Source organism: Oryctolagus cuniculus, chromosome 3 (genome assembly GCF_051225735.1).
Source record: "Oryctolagus cuniculus isolate XC-2025 breed Fujian yellow rabbit chromosome 3, ASM5122573v1, whole genome shotgun sequence".
NCBI lineage: Eukaryota > Metazoa > Chordata > Mammalia > Lagomorpha > Leporidae > Oryctolagus > Oryctolagus cuniculus.
Genome location: NC_142869.1, coordinates 125027548 through 125046464, shown reverse-complemented (window position 1 = coordinate 125046464; position 18917 = coordinate 125027548). Strand labels below are relative to the sequence as shown.

At 39.7% G+C, this 18917-nt stretch overlaps 1 protein-coding gene across 2 annotated transcripts in view; it reads left to right on the top strand.

Moving 5' to 3' along the window:
* CNTNAP5 (contactin associated protein family member 5) overlaps window positions 1-18917 on the top strand; it is a 991178-nt gene that overhangs the window by 654286 nt on the left and 317975 nt on the right. For both annotated transcript variants that reach the window (XM_051848810.3, XM_089329361.1), the window contains exon 12: window positions 8242-8361. In XM_051848810.3, coding sequence (XP_051704770.3) covers window positions 8242-8361 — 120 coding nt within the window. The remainder of the gene's footprint in view (window positions 1-8241; window positions 8362-18917) is intronic.

Here is an 18917-nt window from a genome sequence, read left to right as displayed (position 1 = left end):
ATTCATATGGGGACGCAGGAGACCTCGAATAGCTAAAGCAATCCTTTACAACAAAAACCAAGCCAGAGGCATCACAATACCAGATTTCAGGACATACTACAGGGCAGTTGTTATCAAAACAGCATGATACTGGTACAGAAACAGATGGATAGACCAATGGAACAGAATAGAAACACCAGAAATCAATCCAACCATCGATAGCCAACTTATATTTGATCAAGGATCTCAAACCAATCCCTGGAGTAAGGACAGTCTATTCATTAAATGGTGCTGGGAAAACTGGATTTCCACGTGCAGAATCATGAAGCAAGACCCATACCTTAAACCTTACACAAAAATGCACTTAACATGGATTAAAGACTTAAATCTATGACCCGACACCATCAAATTATTAGAGAGAATTGGAGAAACCCTGCAAGATATAGGTACCGGCAAAGACTTCCTAGAAAAGACCCTGGAGGTGCAGGCAGTCAAAGCCAAAATCAACTATTGGGATCGCATCAAATTGAGAAGTTTCTGTACTGCAAAAAAAAAAGCAGTCAGGAGAGTGAAGAATCAACCGACAGAATGGGAAAAAATATTTGCAAACTACACAACAGATAAAGGGTTGATAGCCAGAATCTACAAAGATATCAAGAAACTCCACAATATCAAAACAAACAACCTACTTAAGAGATGGGCCAAGGACCTCAATAGACATTTTGCAAAAGAGGAAATCCAAATGGCCAACAGGCACATGAAATAATGTTCAAGATCACTAGCAATTAGGGAAATGCAAATCACAACCACAATGAGGTTTCACCTCACCCCAGTTAGAATGGCTCACATTCAGAAATATACCAACAATAGATGCTGGAGAGGATGTGGGGAAAAAGGGACACTAACCCACTGTTGGTGGGATTGCAAACTGGTTAAGCCACTATGGAAGTCAGTCTGGAGATTCCTCAGAAACCTGAATATAACCCTACAATACAAGCCAGCCACACCATTACTTGGAATTTACCCAAAGGAAATGAAATTGGCAAACAAAAAAGCAGTCTGCACATTAATGTTTATTGCAGCTCAATTCACAATAGCCAAGACCTGGAACCAACCCAAATGCCCATCAACAGTAGACTGGATAAAGAAATTATGGCACATGTACTCTATAGAATACTATACAGCAGTCAAAAAAAAATGAAATCCGGTCATTTGCAACAAGATGTTGGAATCTAGAAAACATTATGCTGAGTGAATTAAGCCAGTCCCAAAGGGACAAATATCATATGTTCTCCCTGATTGGTGACAACTAACTGAGCACCAAAGGGGAAACCTGTTGAAGTGAAATGGACACTCTGAGAAATAGTGACTTGATTAGCTCTTGTGCTGACTGTTGATGTACAATGTAATACTTTATCCATTTTAGTATTTTTTCTTTGTTTTGTACTAGTACCATTGGTTGAACTCTGTAATTAACACACAATTATTCTTTGGTGTTTAAATTTTAACTGAAAAGTGATCCCTGTTAAATATAACAGTAGGAATAAGAGAGGGAGGAGATGTACAATTTGGGACACGCTGAATCGGACTTGCCCCAAATAGTGGCGTTAGAATCGTGCCAGGGTATTCCAATACAATCCCATCAAGGTGGCATATACCAATACCATCTCACTAGTCCAAGTGGTCAATTTTAGTTCACAATTGATCACACTGATAGGTCTAAGAGTCAAAGGGATCACACAAACAAGACTAGTGTCAGCAAATACTAAGTGATAGAATGAAGAAGGAAGAGAACGATCCATCATGGGAAGTGGGATACACAGCAGACTCATAGAATGGCAGATGTCCTAAACAGCACTCTGGCCTCAGAATCAGCCCTTAAGGCATTCGGATATGGCTGAAGAGCCCATGAGAGTATTACAGGCATGGAAAGCCAAGACACTCTGGGGAAAAAAAAAAAGAAGACCTAAATGAAAGATCTCTGCGAGTGAGATCCCAGTGGAAAGAACGGGGTCATCAAAGAAGGAGGTACCTTTCTCTGAAGGGAGGAGAGAACTTCCACTTTGACTATGACCCTGTCGGAATAAGATGAAGTCGGCGAACTCTAGAGGCTTCCATAGCCTTGGCAACTCATGACTAGAGCCTAGGGAGATTACTGACGCCATAAACAAGAGTGTCAAATTGTTACGTCAACAACAGGAGTCACTGTGTACTTACTTCTCATGTGGGATCTGTCCTTAATGTGTTGTCCAATGTGAAGTTATGCTATAACTAGTACTGAAACAGTATTTTTCACTTTGTGTTTCTGTGTGGGTGCAAACTGATGAAATCTTTACTTAATATATACTGAATTGATCTTCTGTATATAAAGATAACTGAAAATTAATCTTGATGTGAATGGAATGGGAGAGGGAGCAGGAGATGGGAGGGGTGCGAGTGGGAGGGAAATTATGGGGGGGGAGGCATTGTAACCCATAAACTGTACTTTGGAAATTTATATTTACTAAATAAAAAAATAATAAAATAAAAAATAAATAAATAATTAAAAATCCTAAAAAAATTTTATAAAATGTTATTAGATACGTTTTCAAGGGTGTCTTTGTGGTACAGTGACGTAAACCTCACCTTGGGATGCCCACATCCCACATCAGAATATCTTGGCTGCATCGCTGCTGATCCAACTGCCTACTAATGTATCCAGGAAAGTAGCAGGTGATGACTCAAGTGCTTGGGCCCCTGCCAACCACATTGGACACCCGGCTGGAGTTCTTGGATCAGGGCTTTGGACACAGCCCTTACTGGTGCAAGCATTTAGAAAATAAATCTCTATCTCTCTCTGTCATCTCTATCTCTATCTCTATCTATCTCTATCTCTGTCTTCATCTCTTATATGATTTCATTCTCTCTTGCTCTGTTTTTAAAGTAATTTAAAATAAACATTTTAAAAACACATTCAGGAAGCTAGAATAGTCTAAGCATCCCCATGTACCTTCACCCAAATTCAACAGTTATCAATATTCTGCTGTTTTCATTTCTACTGTCCCCTCATTCTGGGGGGTAGGGTATTTTCAAAACAAATTATCCACATATAATTTCACAAAAAATTACAATACATATCGTGAATACTTCTCTAACATAAAAATTTGGAATTTTTATATATAATTTATTATGCTAAATCAAATTTTAAAAACATTCAACATAATCTATTATAATTTTTTAACTTTTCCGGTTATCATGAGATGTCTTTATTGACTTTGGTGTGTTAGATATCTGTCAGGGTCCTCTCAGTGTTTGATTAGCATTTCTCCTACATCCCTAAGTTCTTTTTATAGTTTATTTGTGTGCAATACTGAATCAAACTCTCACATTCTGCATCTAACTAATTGCATCATCATAGTATACTTAAGCATGTTTCTTTTCCTCTTCCTTTAAATTGGGTCTGAGATAATCAGGTTTTGACTCAGTTCAGCTTCAGTTTATGTATGTAGGAAAAGCATGGTATATACTATGTAGAGTTCAGCACAATCCATGGTTTCAGGCATCTCGCATCTCCTGGGGCTCTTTGAATGTACATCCCATGGATAAAGGGAAAGAACTATATTCAATTTTGCAAATTCTAGCTTTCATTAGTCTTTAAAGTTTTTTTTTTTTTCACAGACTATGAAGCTATCCTTAAATACAATTCACACAAGAAGGAATTGATATGATTTGTACTCTTTCCAGCTTTCAGAACTTGAGTTTATTCTCTAGCTACTTCCACAGGTGGACAGTGGTTTTAGATAGATGGACAGATGATAGAGTGAGATGCGGTGTTAGATGATAGAGAGAAACTCGCAGATTATATACTTAGCAATTGCAGTGACCCTTTTTCTTTCCAAATTGTTCCATCAGATCAACTCTTTTGCCATTTTGACATGATAATAATTGTTGATAGCTTTCTTATTTTTTCAGACAAAGCATGATTTCCAACCTCAGCCAATACTTCTCTTGCTCCAAATACGGATTCAATACAAACCCTTATTATTTTCAAGTGGATAATTGCACTTAAAAACCACTATCTTGCAGTGGGCTACTCCTAGCACTTTCAATGATCCAAATGTGAAAATCACATTAAAAAAATCGCTGAATAATGAATTTAGCCTGACTTTAATAACTCAAATTAAGATTGCAGAATTTTATATGTTTTTGAAATTTTATCTTACCTTCTACTATTGAAAAATGAACTTCTGTTCACAGTAATGTAATTATTTTTTTAATTTTTCTTGCTATGCATAATAATTTCATGGTAAAAATAGCAATATAATTTTTTTAAAAAGTTGTTCAATATATTATAAGATTTTTTTGCTATCCTTGTTTTTGTTTTTGCTTTGCTTTTCAGATATAATATATCCCACCATATATCACTAGTCAAAATATTGTTTTAACATCAAATGTGTTTAAATCTTTGAGTTCATAATAATACTAAAAATATTCTCAGCACTGGAAATTCTTCGTTAGTATTTTAGCTTGTTTATTTGATGAATTTAAGGAAAATTATCAAACATTTATCTTGTGTTTTCTACATAATCTTGTAGGTAAGGAAAATCAAATAATTAATGGGAGCTGTTTCATTTTATCAGGTAATCCCAGGCATAAACTAGGAAGGAATGATAGATAGAAGAAGATTAACCACTTACCAGCTGGTTTGTCTCTGGGCAGAGTACTTACAGATTATCAGCGCATTTAGAGTGTGTATACCTATAAATGCTTATTATCAAGCTTTTTCCTCAGATACTGCTCAGGAACTGAGCCAAAGTTTAAGCAAAAAGTATATTTAATCAATAGTGTAACTATGATAGTAAATGACCTCAGAATCCCATTGGCTTAGCAAAATAAAATTTCTTTTATGTTGACATCACATTGTACTAAGATGCTACTCTATGAAGTCAAGTCAGCACAGAGTTCAGCCTTATCCTAGAACTCTGCTTCTATTTTAGGTCCTTGGTATCACCTAGTTGATTTTGATTGCTTCGGTAATTTGCTTTGGTCAATGGGGTATCACCAAAACCCCACAAGACTTGCCCACTTGCTGCTCTAGGACCCTTTTCTATATAACTTGGCCTAATAGAGCATGTATGGGATCATAAAAGGAAAGCACAAAGCACTCAGCTTGCACCTGCAGACCTGTTGATCCAGGAGCTGGAAACAGATCCATGGGTGGCCCTAAGGAGTCATTTGAACCTGGCCAAGAATAGTCCAGCTACACACAGCCAGACCTTCTGACACTCAGAGCTATGGCATAGATAGTATTTTAAGTCTAATTTGGAGGGATTCTGTGTATATACATAGTAGTCGGTGAATGGAACATTGGGAATATAAATGACACATGATTAGCCAAATAATTTTAATTGTTGGCATTGCATTAATTTTCTGACTCTTTGTGTATGCATTATGTACGTAAAAGTTTTTGTGACATAAATTTAAGAAGAAAACACTGAATTTCAATATTGCTTGAAATGATTCCTGTTTAAATTTGTTTGCTTTCATTTTGTTCAATATTTAGAAATTGTTTTATTTACTTAATTAATTAAATGTCCATAATTTTGAAGTTAAAATATTAAATGCAAATTAAAATAAAAAGTAATAAACATGATATGTAGTTATAATAGTCAATATTGAACGAATGAAATTAAAAGTCATCAATTCTGTGTTGAAGGGAGATGTCCACTATAGATTTTTCATAATAAGCCTAGCAATTCATAAAGAAAATTGGAAAAAAATCCAGTAACCAAAATTTTAGAAAAATGAAGGAGGCAACATGACATGAAATGATGGAATAATAACAATAATAACATATTTACCCTGTACTTTCCTATATGCCATGCATGGAATCTCTTTAAATCCTTACCACAACCCTATAAGGTAGACTTTCTAGACCTAGGTAGCCAGATAAGAAAAATCAGTGCTTTGAGAGTTTATAGCTATCTGTTGTAATGAATCACTGCAAAACTTCCCAACTGAACACAAAACACGTTACCTTCTCACAGTTTCTCTGTGCTGGGAGCAGCTTAGTGAAATAGTTCTGACTCAGTCTTTCATGAAGCTATCCTCAAGATATCTGCTGGGACTGCAGTTATTTCCAGGTTTTACTGTGGGGATCTGTTTCAGCTCCTATGCATGTGACATTACGCAGAAGCACCCAATATTGCTGATGTGAACCTTTGTACAGGGCTACCTCATGACATGGCAACTGGCCTCTACCACACAGCAAGTGATCCAGTGGTATCCACCAATGAAACCATTGGATTTGTATAACCTAATCTTAGAAATGACATCATCTTGGTCATATTGTCTTTGTTAGAAGCAAGTCAATAAGTCCAGTCCACTGGAGGGAGGGCATGAGTTATGATTAAGATGTGAGAACCAGGACGAACCCATAATGGGCATCACCTTAGAAGATGCTTACCACAGGTGAAGTAGTTTGTCCAAGCTCCTGCATATAATCATTGGTAGCCACTCTCCCCATGCAAAACCATCCAGTTTGATTCCAGGGTTTACGTTCTTACTCATTAGGCCAGCACACACACTGGGGTTCACCCAACCTGAGACAGCAGCAACCCCTTCCCTGTGGTTGTCATCTGAGGGGTACAGTGTGGCTGGAGAAGGACCACCTGCAAAAGCTGACCTTCACGTGGGTGACACACACCCAAGTGTATCATCAAGTTTGTACAAAAAACAAATCTGATTGATAATATATTCAACTGGTAGGGGTTCAAGCTGTGACACTTCCAGATACCTCCTGCTTCTGAAAGTATGCAGGAATTCAAGAGAGAATTCCATGAGTATAAGCATAACCTTGACTTCACTCTAATTTATAAAAAGTCAAGTGCTCTCAGGCTTTAGAACTTCTGGTAATGAATTATTTGAGGCACCCTCACACTTGATTATGACAAAGTGCACTTTCATATCCTAGGGATGGGGCATTAGTCACAGGGGCAGGAGTTGGCTAAGGTGAGAAGTCTGCACTATATCTTCAGAGCTGTTGGGAGCTACTGAAGTGTTTTAAGCCTGGAAGGGTGACTTGATTGGATGTGTACCTGCTGCTCTGAGTTACGACATTCTCTTTGAGGCCTCAGAGGACACTACTTATTCTCATGCATGAGGCAGCAGATGCTGTCTTTATACCCCTCTGAATTCATTCATATTGGTTTAACAAAATTTGCATATTTGTCAGACCTGCAGATTGGTCAAAGCCCAGGATTCAGGCACACAAAAACTTCAGTGGCTGCCAGCCAGCTGATGAGGTTTCTGGGGCATACATTGATTGCATCACCTATGCTTCTGCCTTCTGACGGCAAACACACTATTGACACATATTAAGAACTCAGCAAATGCTTGTTAAGTCAAAATAGACTGCACTTGATTGTGCACCTGTTATATGTTAGCTGCTGTACTGAACTCTGGTGTGTAGCAATAAATGATCTTTCACTTTATTAGCAAAGAGATGTAACTGAACATATGCATTTTAAATGATTTATTCATCCATTTATTTGAAAGATGGGATAACAGAGACAGAGGTAGAGACAGAAAGATTTTGCATTAACTTGTTCACTCCTCAAATGGTCACAACAACCAGGGTTGGGCCAGGTCAAATCCAGGACCTATGAATTCCATTTGAGTCTCCTTATGGGGGCAGGAACTCAAGCACTTGAGCCACCATGTGCTGTTTCTCAGGAGCTTTAGCAGGCAGCTTGGATCAGAAGCAGAGTAGCTGGGACTCAAAACAGACATCCCAACCATCAGCTTAACCTGCTGCACCAAAACACCAGCATTTGAAAAGATTCACTCTTCAAATATCTGTTAAATCTCTTCTAAGTGTCATACTATGCTAGATGTTGAGCCACATTGTTAAATAACGCATGGTCACCACCCTTGTAGATCTTGTAACCCACTGGGGAGATAAAATAATATATTGATGACCCTAGATCAATATGATGTGAGACATAGAGAAAGCACGTTTAATTATGCAAAAGGAGGGTCATTGAAAAGGTAAGAGGAGACTTGAGGGTGATACGATCTGTAAACTGAGTTTAGAAGAATGAATGAGTAAAGAGGAATGGAAAAAGTATCTCTGTTATATATTGGGACACTGGTTTGTCAAGGCTTGGGGAGAACATCAGGAATAGAAAGAAAAGTGGGAAGCAAGTATGAGTTATTGTCTCGTGCACAAGGATATGCAGAACCAAGCAAAGTTTCCTCTCCACTGCCTTTGTGTCTTTTCAGCCATCTATGAGCAGTCCTGTGAGGTGTACAGGCATCAAGGGAACACAGCTGGATTCTTCTACATCGACTCAGATGGCAGCGGGCCGCTGGCACCTCTCCGAGTGTACTGCAACATTACTGGTAAGGGTGCAAATTCCCTCTCACACTTATCCTCACCAATTGATGGTATGAAGCAGAAGGCGACACCTCTCTGGCTAAAACTTGCAAGGATGGATTTCCTTAGGAATTAGCAGCTAGGATTTTTCCTGAATTAGAAAGAGAAGAAATCTTGTCATTGGTCTTGATTATGTTTTACTTAACTGATGTTTAATTATCAAGCATTTTCTGTAAGGCTTCCCATAGATCTTTCTCTTAAAATTCACAAAAAGAAAGAAAAGGAAAACAAACAAAAGACAAGACTAAAAATCAGTTGAAACCCACACAACAGAAGTCAGAAATCTTGATTCATGTCTGATATCAAGGACTATGTGAGTTGTGTAAGGGCTGCATTCTCCCTGAGCTTTAGCCACTCATCAGTGAAATGGGAAGAATGATTCCTAGTCCCTAGAGCAGTGGGGATTAAATGCAATCACTTGTATTGGAACAACTGGTCAGGCTGGCTAGTCAGAAGATAGATAACAAAAATGTGGGTGTCACCTTTTTTCCTGGGAACCTCACTGCAGCTTAGAACTGGTTTACAAAGTTCAGAAGTAAGAGGCAATTATTACATTGACTTAGAAAAAGCATATGGTCATGCATTTACTCTGAAATATTTTTCTACAAAGGCAAACCCTGATGTAATGGATATTTTTAAATCCAGTTATGCAAGAAATTCTAGCATTGTGAGCATCATTAATTGAGATATTTTTGTTTGTTTCAAGTGCTAGTCTTCAGAGATGCCAGCTGCATCACGTATCGAAGCAGTAAAGTAGGGGTCTCATTAAGTTTGTTGACTCCCCATGCCCCAGCTTCTCTGCATCATGGCAACCACATTGATGGAGCTCTTTATGTAGCCAGACACTGTCCTGGACACTAAGGATTACACAAAAATAAGACTTGCATCATGAGGCAGCAAAATCAGGAACACTACGAGGCAAAACCACAGAGATGAATACAGGCAGATAACTGCAAGAAATGGTGATTCAGGACGCTTAGCAAGTAACTGTTCATCACAATACAAAGGGCACATTTCTTCTGCAGAAGATGCTCCTTACCTGGAATTGAATGCATTTTGCTGCATTTCCATAAAATCTTGTTTCTCCCAAATGTATACGTATGCAGCTGGCTTTTCAACAGCCCCATAGCATAATTAAAAATGTGGTGACTGTTTTCTTTTCATGGTTGTGGTAAGCCATGGTGTTCAACAACCTGGTTAAGGTCTCCACTTCTGGGTGGATCTTGGTTATTCTCAAAACATAATTAACATGCTTATTCAAAAAATGCAGACTTTCCAGACCTAGGATTGCTAATTCAGTCATTGCACATTTACTGAGCTTTCCAAGTGAGTTTGTGCAAATTATCTTTGATTCTTGGTTTCCAAAAATTGGAGGAAGTCATTTGGCTGCAGAGTAAGACAAAGGAGATCAATGCCATCTGCTAGGTGGGCAGTTGTGACATGTGGTGAGAGGAGTTGTGTTATGGCTTAACAGGTGGGACTGATGGTGAGAGTGGGAGCATGATGGTTATCAATCACTGAGCACCCACAGTCTTTGGGGACTCAACTGGAAGTTGACAAATATCATCTCTTTTAGCCCTCACAATAAATATCTAAAGCAGATATTGCATATCTCCATTTTATATAAAATGAAGAAAATATGCTAATTTCTTTACTTGATCAAAGTAATAAATTCTGTGGCCACCCAACAAAACTCATGGACCAAGCAGACCTTTCTGTTTAAGCAATAACCTTTGGCACTGAGACATCATGTAGTTTTGTGTTGCACAGGTTTTGGTTTAAAGTGTTTTCATTATTATTATTCTTGTTGCAAAAGTAATCAGTACTAATCATAGAAAATTTGAAGAAAAAATAAAACCAGAAGCAATGCTAAAGCTGTTGGTTGTCTACAATCTTGAGGATGCCATTGTTATTATACTGCTAGAGATTTCTAAGTGCATTTCCTATAAATGTGTATTTTTTTACATACATTTATACATACATCAACCAAAACTTTTGGTTCCAGAGTCCAAATGTACTTTTACCCTATATCATTGAAATACATTTTGAAATTAAAATATATGCATTAAGGTACTTAGATTTTTTAAACTGTCAAAATGAATGCAAGGAGGATTGCTTAACAGGTTAAGCATGTCAGTTCATTTATGTGGAACCGTCTGCTTCGCGTTGTCAAGGATTTTCTCAGGGTTTGCATCCCATCATGTGGCTAGAAACAGCTAAACTGAAGGAGGGTAGGTGAATGTTGCTGAGTGGCTGATGGGATACTTCAGCAAGCAGTGCCTCTCGGTTTTGTCCTGAGTTAGCAGGGTTGATATGTATGCATTGGCAGTTCTTTGAAATTTGACTTTTTTGGTCATATGCATTTGCAAGATGTGGATGTTTTTATATTTTTCTGTTTCCCTTGAAATACCCATAAAAATAAAAGTGAAACTCTTTATAGGTTGAACTATCTACTTCTCATGTTTGATTGGCAAAAAGTTTTATAATACATAAATGTAATAAGAAATAAATCTGGATATTTTTTCAATCTAATATTTTATGTATTTTTGAGATAACATATTTTTAATTTAGATGGTTGTCAAAAGCTTAATGGCTCTACTAATAAAAAGCCAACAAATGAAAAGTAAGAAGTGCACAGTCCAGCAGGAAAATATGCACAAGCTATAAACAATAATCAAATGAAAAGATGTTCAACTTTTAGAATAGTCAAAAAATTAGTCATACTTCTATATAATTCCTATTAATTTGTTTGACAAATATATAAAACCAAGTTTGAAAAGACATTGTATTTACAACAAAACTGATATACATGGGTATTTGTTTCAGTTTTTCAAAACTTTTAGCTCTATAAATAAGGCAGACCATACAGCATTTGCCTTCTGCATGTGACTTACTGCCCTCAACATGATGTCCTCCAGCTTAAATGTTCAGCATTCTTAAATGAGAGTGATTGATGACACAATAAAAATATGATTAAATTGTCCAGAGAAGGGGGCATGGAAGAAGGAAGAGAGTGAAGGGAAGGGAGAGGGGCCAGTGTTGTGGTGCAACAGGTTAAGCTGTGGGAAATGGGCATCCCATAGCTGGGTCCCCATTTTTGTCCTGCCTGCTGTACTATCTATTCATCTCCCTGCTAACATGCCAGGGAAAGAAGCTAAAGGTAGCCCAGGTACTTGGGATTTGACACCTATGTGGGAAGTCCAGGTTGAGTTCTGGGCTTCTGGCATTGATTTGACCTAGACCTGGCTGCTGTTGTCATTTGGGGAGTGAACCAGTGAATACATCTCTTTTTTTCTGTGTCTTTCTGTCTCTGCCACTTTGCATTCAAATAAATAAATGAATTTTTAAATAAAAAAAAAAGTGGAGAAGGAATATTGTTGTGTTCTTTGCCTTGGTTTCTAAAAACAAAGTTGCTTTACTAAGCATGTTTCAGCAACATCCCTTGGGGAAATCCCATAAAGAGTGAAAATAGTTCAGGGAGATAAGGAGCCTGGATTTTCTTTCTGTGCCTTCTGAAGGTCAGCTGAGGGCATATGACCCATTTCCACATCTCCAAAGTGAGCTTCCAGGCAAGGTGGGTTCATAGTCTCATGCTCATTTAGGACTCACCAGGAGTTTCATGGGAATGTTTCTCCTCTAAGTTGACGGCAGACCCTTGCAGGTGGATGCAATGAGGCTGAACAGGGGCAGGTTCAGCAGTAGGAAACAGTGGCTCTGAATCTCACAGATTCTCTTTGCAGTGCCTCCTATAGAATGTTAGCTCCTCTCTCCATCTGAGCAGTGGGACGTCACCTGTCCTGGGAGAGTTACATCTCTGTGTCTCACCTGCATATCTCACCTGTCCTGGGTCAGTCGGGTCTTAGTGTCTCAGTGACTTGCAGGCCAATCTTGTAGAGGTGAGATTCTCAAATGCTCAAGAAACTGCCTATGGGAATATAATAGCAGCTCCCCAATTAGGGAAGTGGGCCAATTTATTGTGGCAATTATGCTTATTGACAAAAGGAACTGGGGCTAGACCACTACAAACTTTTGACTGTCTGTCATACCCAGAGCTATGAGAATTCTTCAAAATGTTTGGCAAACATGGAACTCAAAGAAGTTTATTTTTGAAATCCACACATATCTCCTTTGTAATACATATTTTCTATGAACTGCATTAAATGTATTTATTTATTTGTTTATTTGAGAGGCAGAAAGACAAAAACAGAGAGAGAGAGTTCCCATCCATGGTTCAATGCCCAAGTGCAAACAATGACTGGGGTTGAACAGAGTTAAAGCCAACAGCTAGAAACTCAATCCACATCTCCCACATGAGTAGCAAGGACCCACATACTTGCATCATCATCTGCTGCCTCCCAAAATCTACATTAAAAGCAGAAACAGAGCCTGACATTGAATGCAAGTATGGGATGTGGACATCTTAACCAGACATTTTAACGGCTATGTCAAATGCCACCTCTACTACTCCACCATGAACTTTTGAAAACCTCTCATTGGAATGGATTTAAACACTTTTCTATCAGAATGAACTTATTTTAAATTCCATTTTCCACTAACTTCTGAAGTACACTGTTATGCTTAAGTTGCTTTACCACAGGACTAGTGGATGGAAAGGGGGAATTATCTAGTGTTTGTATAGAGACCTGAGTGATGTGATGGATGAGGAAAAGGGAGAGGACATGTCCACAGGAGTATACATGTGACTGACTTTTAATTACTTATCAATGATTTACTCTTCAGTTTGGCTTAATGTCATTTTAATCAATATATATTTGCACCTTGCAGGCACTGGACAAGGTGCTATGAATAAGTGTGCCTGCCTTTCCTAGGCTTGCTGTATCAAAGTAACACAAAACGACTGACCTAAAAAACAGAAGTACATTGTCTCACAGTTCTGGAATCAGAAATCATTGGCAGAGCCAATCTCCCTGGGAGACCTGGGAGAGTGAATCCTTCCTTGTCTCTTTGTAGCTTCTGGTGGGTTGCCTGATCCTGGGCATTCCTTCACCAATTGCAGCCTTGTCTATGAGTACATGTGCAAAAAGGGTCCACCTGCTCCTCCTTGACTTCACGACCTTGCATTGTTTCCCAGCCTTTCCAAATCCCTTTCTTTCCTTAAAACATGCAGAGGGGAACACAAGAGAACAATTAAAATTTTTGTGGAGTAACAGAATTAAAAAATAAGGGTTTTTTGTTACATAAAATTGAAACCCATGCATAGATTTTTTTTAGTTACATGTTTCTATAAATTTTTGAAGATCCCACTCACTATGCACACATCTCAAGTATTTTCATGTTATCTTTAATAAAAGTATGCATGGACTTCAGAAAACAGACTTTTGCACCAGGGTGCATGTTGTGGTGCAGCTAGTTAAGCTGATGTTGAGAAAACCACATCTGATACCTAAATGTCTGGTTTGGGTTCCAGCTACTCTGCTTCCAATCCTGATCCTGTTAATGCACCTGGGAGGCAGTAAATGATGGTCTAAGTGCTTGGGTCGCTGCCACCCATATGGGAGATCCAGATGGAGTCCCTGGCTCTTGGCTCCAGCCTGGCCCAACCAACGCTGGCTATTTGGGCAATTGGGAGGTGAACCAGAAGATAGAAGATCTCTCTCTCTCTCTCTCTCTCTCTCTCTCTCTCTCTCTTTCTCTCTCTCTCTCTCTCTTCCTCTCCCTGACCCCACTCTCCCCTATCACTCTGCCCTTAAAATAAATCAATAAATCTTAACAGAAAATTTTGTAACAAAATAAACTCTTCTTTAATTCTATTCCCCATGAGCTTTTTAAAAGTCCCTGTCATAGTCATCTTAGCCTTAAAAAGACAGCTTTCTTATTTTGTCAGCAATAAAATCTTTACCCCTTCTACAGGTGCTATGTGATTTCAGAGGTTCTGAGAACCTGCAGGTAGCATTTCTCAGTAGGAAGCTTCCAATACACATAGAGCAGAATTAGAAAGATGAAGCTCCCTGACAAGATTTTTTTAAACTTGACATTTAAACTCATTTCTCCCAGTTTGCATTGTGCCCTTTCTAATGTTAACAGGACACCTTGTCAACATGTTAAAATATACTGCCAAAATGCAGACTGCTTTTCCTTTGTATGATACAATTACATATTGATATACAAAATTGTTTGTCTAAGAACACTAACAAAAAACATTTATTTCCTATCTTGGGAGATATGTTGTAGATTTCATGTGTGGACCTGTGTGGCAATCACCTGGCATAGCAAGGAATTTGCAAGGAACATTTAGTCAAATATCTAAAACAGAACTTGTTTTTCATTTTCAAACAGTGCATAATCCATTTGCACACCACCTTACAAGTCTCCATATCTTATCGCCCTAGCTATTACGATGCTGTTTCTCACTCCGTTGGCAGCAGCTTCTGTTTTCATTAAAACCCATCAAAGCATGCATAATGGAGTGGGTTGAGAGGTTGCAACTGAGGTCTGTCCAATATTCCTGCACATAATTGTGTAGTGTGATTGCAGGTAATAGATTACCGTACCAGCTATTGACAGAAAGAAAGAAAGAAATGTGTCCATGAAGTCAGACCTAAGTTGTTGGCCTTGCTTCTCAAAGCTAGAACACAAACATTAGCTTACCTGTGGCTGCAGGGAGGTTTCCCAGTGCAGGCGCCTGAGAGTCACCCAGGACATAGGATGGGGTCACTCGGTTATGAACCATTTGTTTCTCACCAGGCAGCTAATTTTTAGCAGTTGCACAGCAAAATAGAAGAATGCAGTTACTGGTGTCATGTCCATTTGTGACAATGTTCCATGCTGCTGTCTTCCTACTCTGAAACATTCCAAGTCCAACACCCTCTTTGCCTACACACATAAAAATGGAAATATTAGCTTATGTTGTCCTGCCCAAGGCTAGAACAAGCTGTGCTCAAGTTCTCACATTTGTTCCTTATCGTGAGCTGAGCAACCATCACTGTAGAACCAGTACTGGATGAAAACTTGTCACTTGATTACAGACTGCATAAATCATATTGATTATCTACAGGATAGCTAGCTAGCGCAACATGCACCACTGGGAAGTAGCTGGAATAATTTTCATTTTATAAATGCATTGGAGAGGTTAGGGAGTTGTAGAAACAGGTTACTGATTATAGCTGTCTTGGTCTAAAGTGTTGCTTTGTATACAGCACGTCTCATCAGAGAACTTAGCTAAGGTCTTGAGGGTAAGGGCCAGCCCACCCTTTATCACTTTGCATCAATTTGCATTGGTTGTCCCTATCATCAGGTACTAATGGACCACTGATGTTTACATGCTTTATGATCTCGAATCCTTGTCATAAAAAATGCCCCATCTTCAGCTTTCCTCATACTGACACAACGCAGACCACAGGCAGAGAGATCTTTTAGAAACACAGATTGAGGCTGGCATGATGGAGTGGTAGGTTAATCCTCCACCTGCGGCATCAGTGTCCCATATGGGCACTGGTTCTAGTCCTGGCTCTTCCTCTTCCTATCCAGCTCTCTGCTGTGGCCTGGGAAAGCAATGGAGGATGGCCCAAATGCTTAGGTCCCTGAACCCCTGTGGGAGACCTGGAGGAGACTCCTGATTCCTCTATTCACCCTGGCCCAGCCCCAGCCCCAGCCCTTGTGGCCATTTGGGGAGTGAACCAGCGGATGGAGGATCTTTCTCTCTGTCTCCCTCTCTCACTGTCTGTGACTCTACCTCTTAAATTGAAAGAAGGAAAGAAGGAAAGAAGGAAAGAAGGAAAGAAGGAAGGAAGGAAGGAAGGAAGAAAGAGAGGAAGAAAGAAAGAAAGAGAGGAAGAAAGAAAGAGAGGAAGATAGATCTGGCTTTGCGCCCTTATCCCTTCCTCCTCTACCTGCATACAGGGCAAGTCCTATATACTTGGCTTTCAATTTTCAAAGAGCATGGTGGAGAAGACAGATGAATTTATATGCATCGATGAAAATTCTTAGAGCATGTTTGTGCTTACTGTAGCCTCTGAAGTGCTATTATCTGTTATAATTATTTTCATGAACAAAATTTGCAATGTTTATACCTTCGTTTCTGTCTGTAGATGTAGGGTGATGATGATGGTTTTACATGGTTGGCATGTACTTAATGAACTGAGAGGATGGAGAGTGTTGGAGAGTGCCTGCCACAGAATCTGAGGTCCTTTCCTTATGATTTTCCCCTTCCCTTGGACACCTGTCTATTTTCACCTGGGAGAGAAGCTCACCAGCTGTGTCTTCTTCCTAGTTGAGACTCATTCCTGGGTCACATGCACTCAGGTCCATGAGCACTTGAATTCATTGGAATAATACTTGTATTGCAGCTGACACTGCAGAGCAATACACTTGCTTGTTGTAAATAAAGTCTTTTCCGGAGGGGTATAGCAGGCTGAGGAAGAACACCAATTCAATGGTTCAGAGGAAGGAAGCTGTGTCTAAGTGCCTGTCTCCCTGTGCAAGGCATGGGGCTTCCAGAAATCTGATCTCTTGGGGAGAAACGTGGGGGCAGATCTGCTTGTGTTGAAGTCTTGAGCTTTAAAGAAGTCTCTCTGGGCAAGCAGCAGACAGCATAATCTCCTGCTAAATTGGGCCATTAAATAAAACTACTAAGTCATAAAGCTGTAGCATTACCCTGAAATTAAAGCATTGTCACCTTTAAATTGCAAAGAATTTTAACAGGCACTTAGAGAAATTCCTTTTATACACTCAGTTAGCAGAGCCAGTTGGCTCCAGCCCACGTTGAGGAGAACTGGAGGCTCAGGTGATGGCGATAGGAATTTCATTCACTCATTCATGTGTCTCCCCTTTATTAACTCAGTGACAGACTTCCTGAATTCTCTCTCTCTCTTTTTTTTTTTTTTGACAGGCAGAGTGGACAGTGTGAGAGAGAGAGACAGAGAAAAAGGTCTCCCTTTTTGCTGTTGGTTCACCCTCCAATGGCCACCACGGCTGGCACGCTGCGGCCGGCACACCGTGCTGATCCGATGGCAGGAGCCAGGTACTTATCCTGGTCTCTCATGTGGGTGCAGGGCCCAAGCACTTGGGCCATCCTCCACTGCACTCCCTGGCCACAGCAGAGAGCTGGCCTGGAAGGGGGACAACGGGGACAGAATTCGGCGCCCCGACTGGGACTAGAACCCCGTGTGCCGGAGCCACAAGGCGGAGGATTAGCCTAGTGAGCCATGGCACCGGCCCTGAATTCTTTATTCGTCTCTCTTCATTTGTTAATTCTCTCATTATTGACTTACTCATTTATTTTTCATGTGTTCAGTCGCTTACATATTATTCATTTGCTTACTCATTAATTCCATCAGTTATCCAGAAAGTAAGTCATTCAGACAAACTTTTGAGTACTGGCTGAGTTATACACCAAGGTGACAAAATGTATAAATTTATCTTTGTCCTCAAGGAACTCGCCATTCAGAGGAAGAACAGATATTGTATACATAATATAGAAAACAAGCTGAGGGGCTGGCATTGTGGCATAGCAGGTTATGCATCTGCCTACTACACCATTATCCCATTCGAGACCTGACTGCTCCACTTCCTATCCAACTCCTTGCTAATGTGCCTGAGAAAGCAATGCAAGATGATCCTGTGCTTGAGCCCCTGCATCGATGTGGGAGACCCAGAAGAAGCTCTTGGCTCCTGACTTCTGAATGTCCTAGCCCCAGCCATTGCAGCCATGTGGGAAGTGAACCAGTGGATGGAAGATATCTCTCTCTCTCTTTATATCTCTTCTCCTCCGCCTGTTCCTCCTATCTCCATAACTCTGCCTTTTAAATAAGTTAATTTAAAAAAAATTCAAGAACAAAGGAAACAGAAGCCAACAGACAGTACAGGAAAATTACCAAGGGGATGGGGTTGAAAGAAGGTGTACAAGGAAGCAGGGTGGTAGTTGAAGAAGAGGCCTTGAGAAGCTGCCCTCTAATCTGAGTTTTGTAGAGGATACAGGTAACATTCATTGAGCAGCTACTAGTATGAGGCAATCGGCCAGGCGCTCTACACTCATACGATCATTCAGTTTTTCTAGCAGCCATGGAAAGAAGTTTCACTCTCTTCATTTTGCAGAGAAGGTCACTGAGATCTTGAGGGCTAACCAATTCTCCAGTCTCCCAATGCGGCTATATGTGGATACAGGAGTTGATTTGTGATTTCCAAACCTGAGTACAGAACAGAGAGCTCCTGAGGTGAGAAAAGTTCTCTTTGTCCACACTCTATCCCCCGCTGGGCTGCACTGCCTTGTCTGTTGGTCATCTTCCATTCAGTCAATACCATAGGGGAAAGCTCCTCCAGGAAGTGACCCCAAGAAAATGTGATCTCTGTTGTGCCCACTTCACCTCCCTCATGTTCCCAGCTGTAAAATGGGCACACTCACATCTACCTTTCAAGGTGTTTCTGAATATGAGATGGAAATCAGAAAAGTGGAGGTTCTCTGAAGAGTGACCTAAGATGAACTGTTTTTAAAGGTTTTATTTTATTTATTTGAAGGGCAGAGTTACAGAGAGAGAGAGAGAGAGTGAGAGACAAAGAGAGAGAT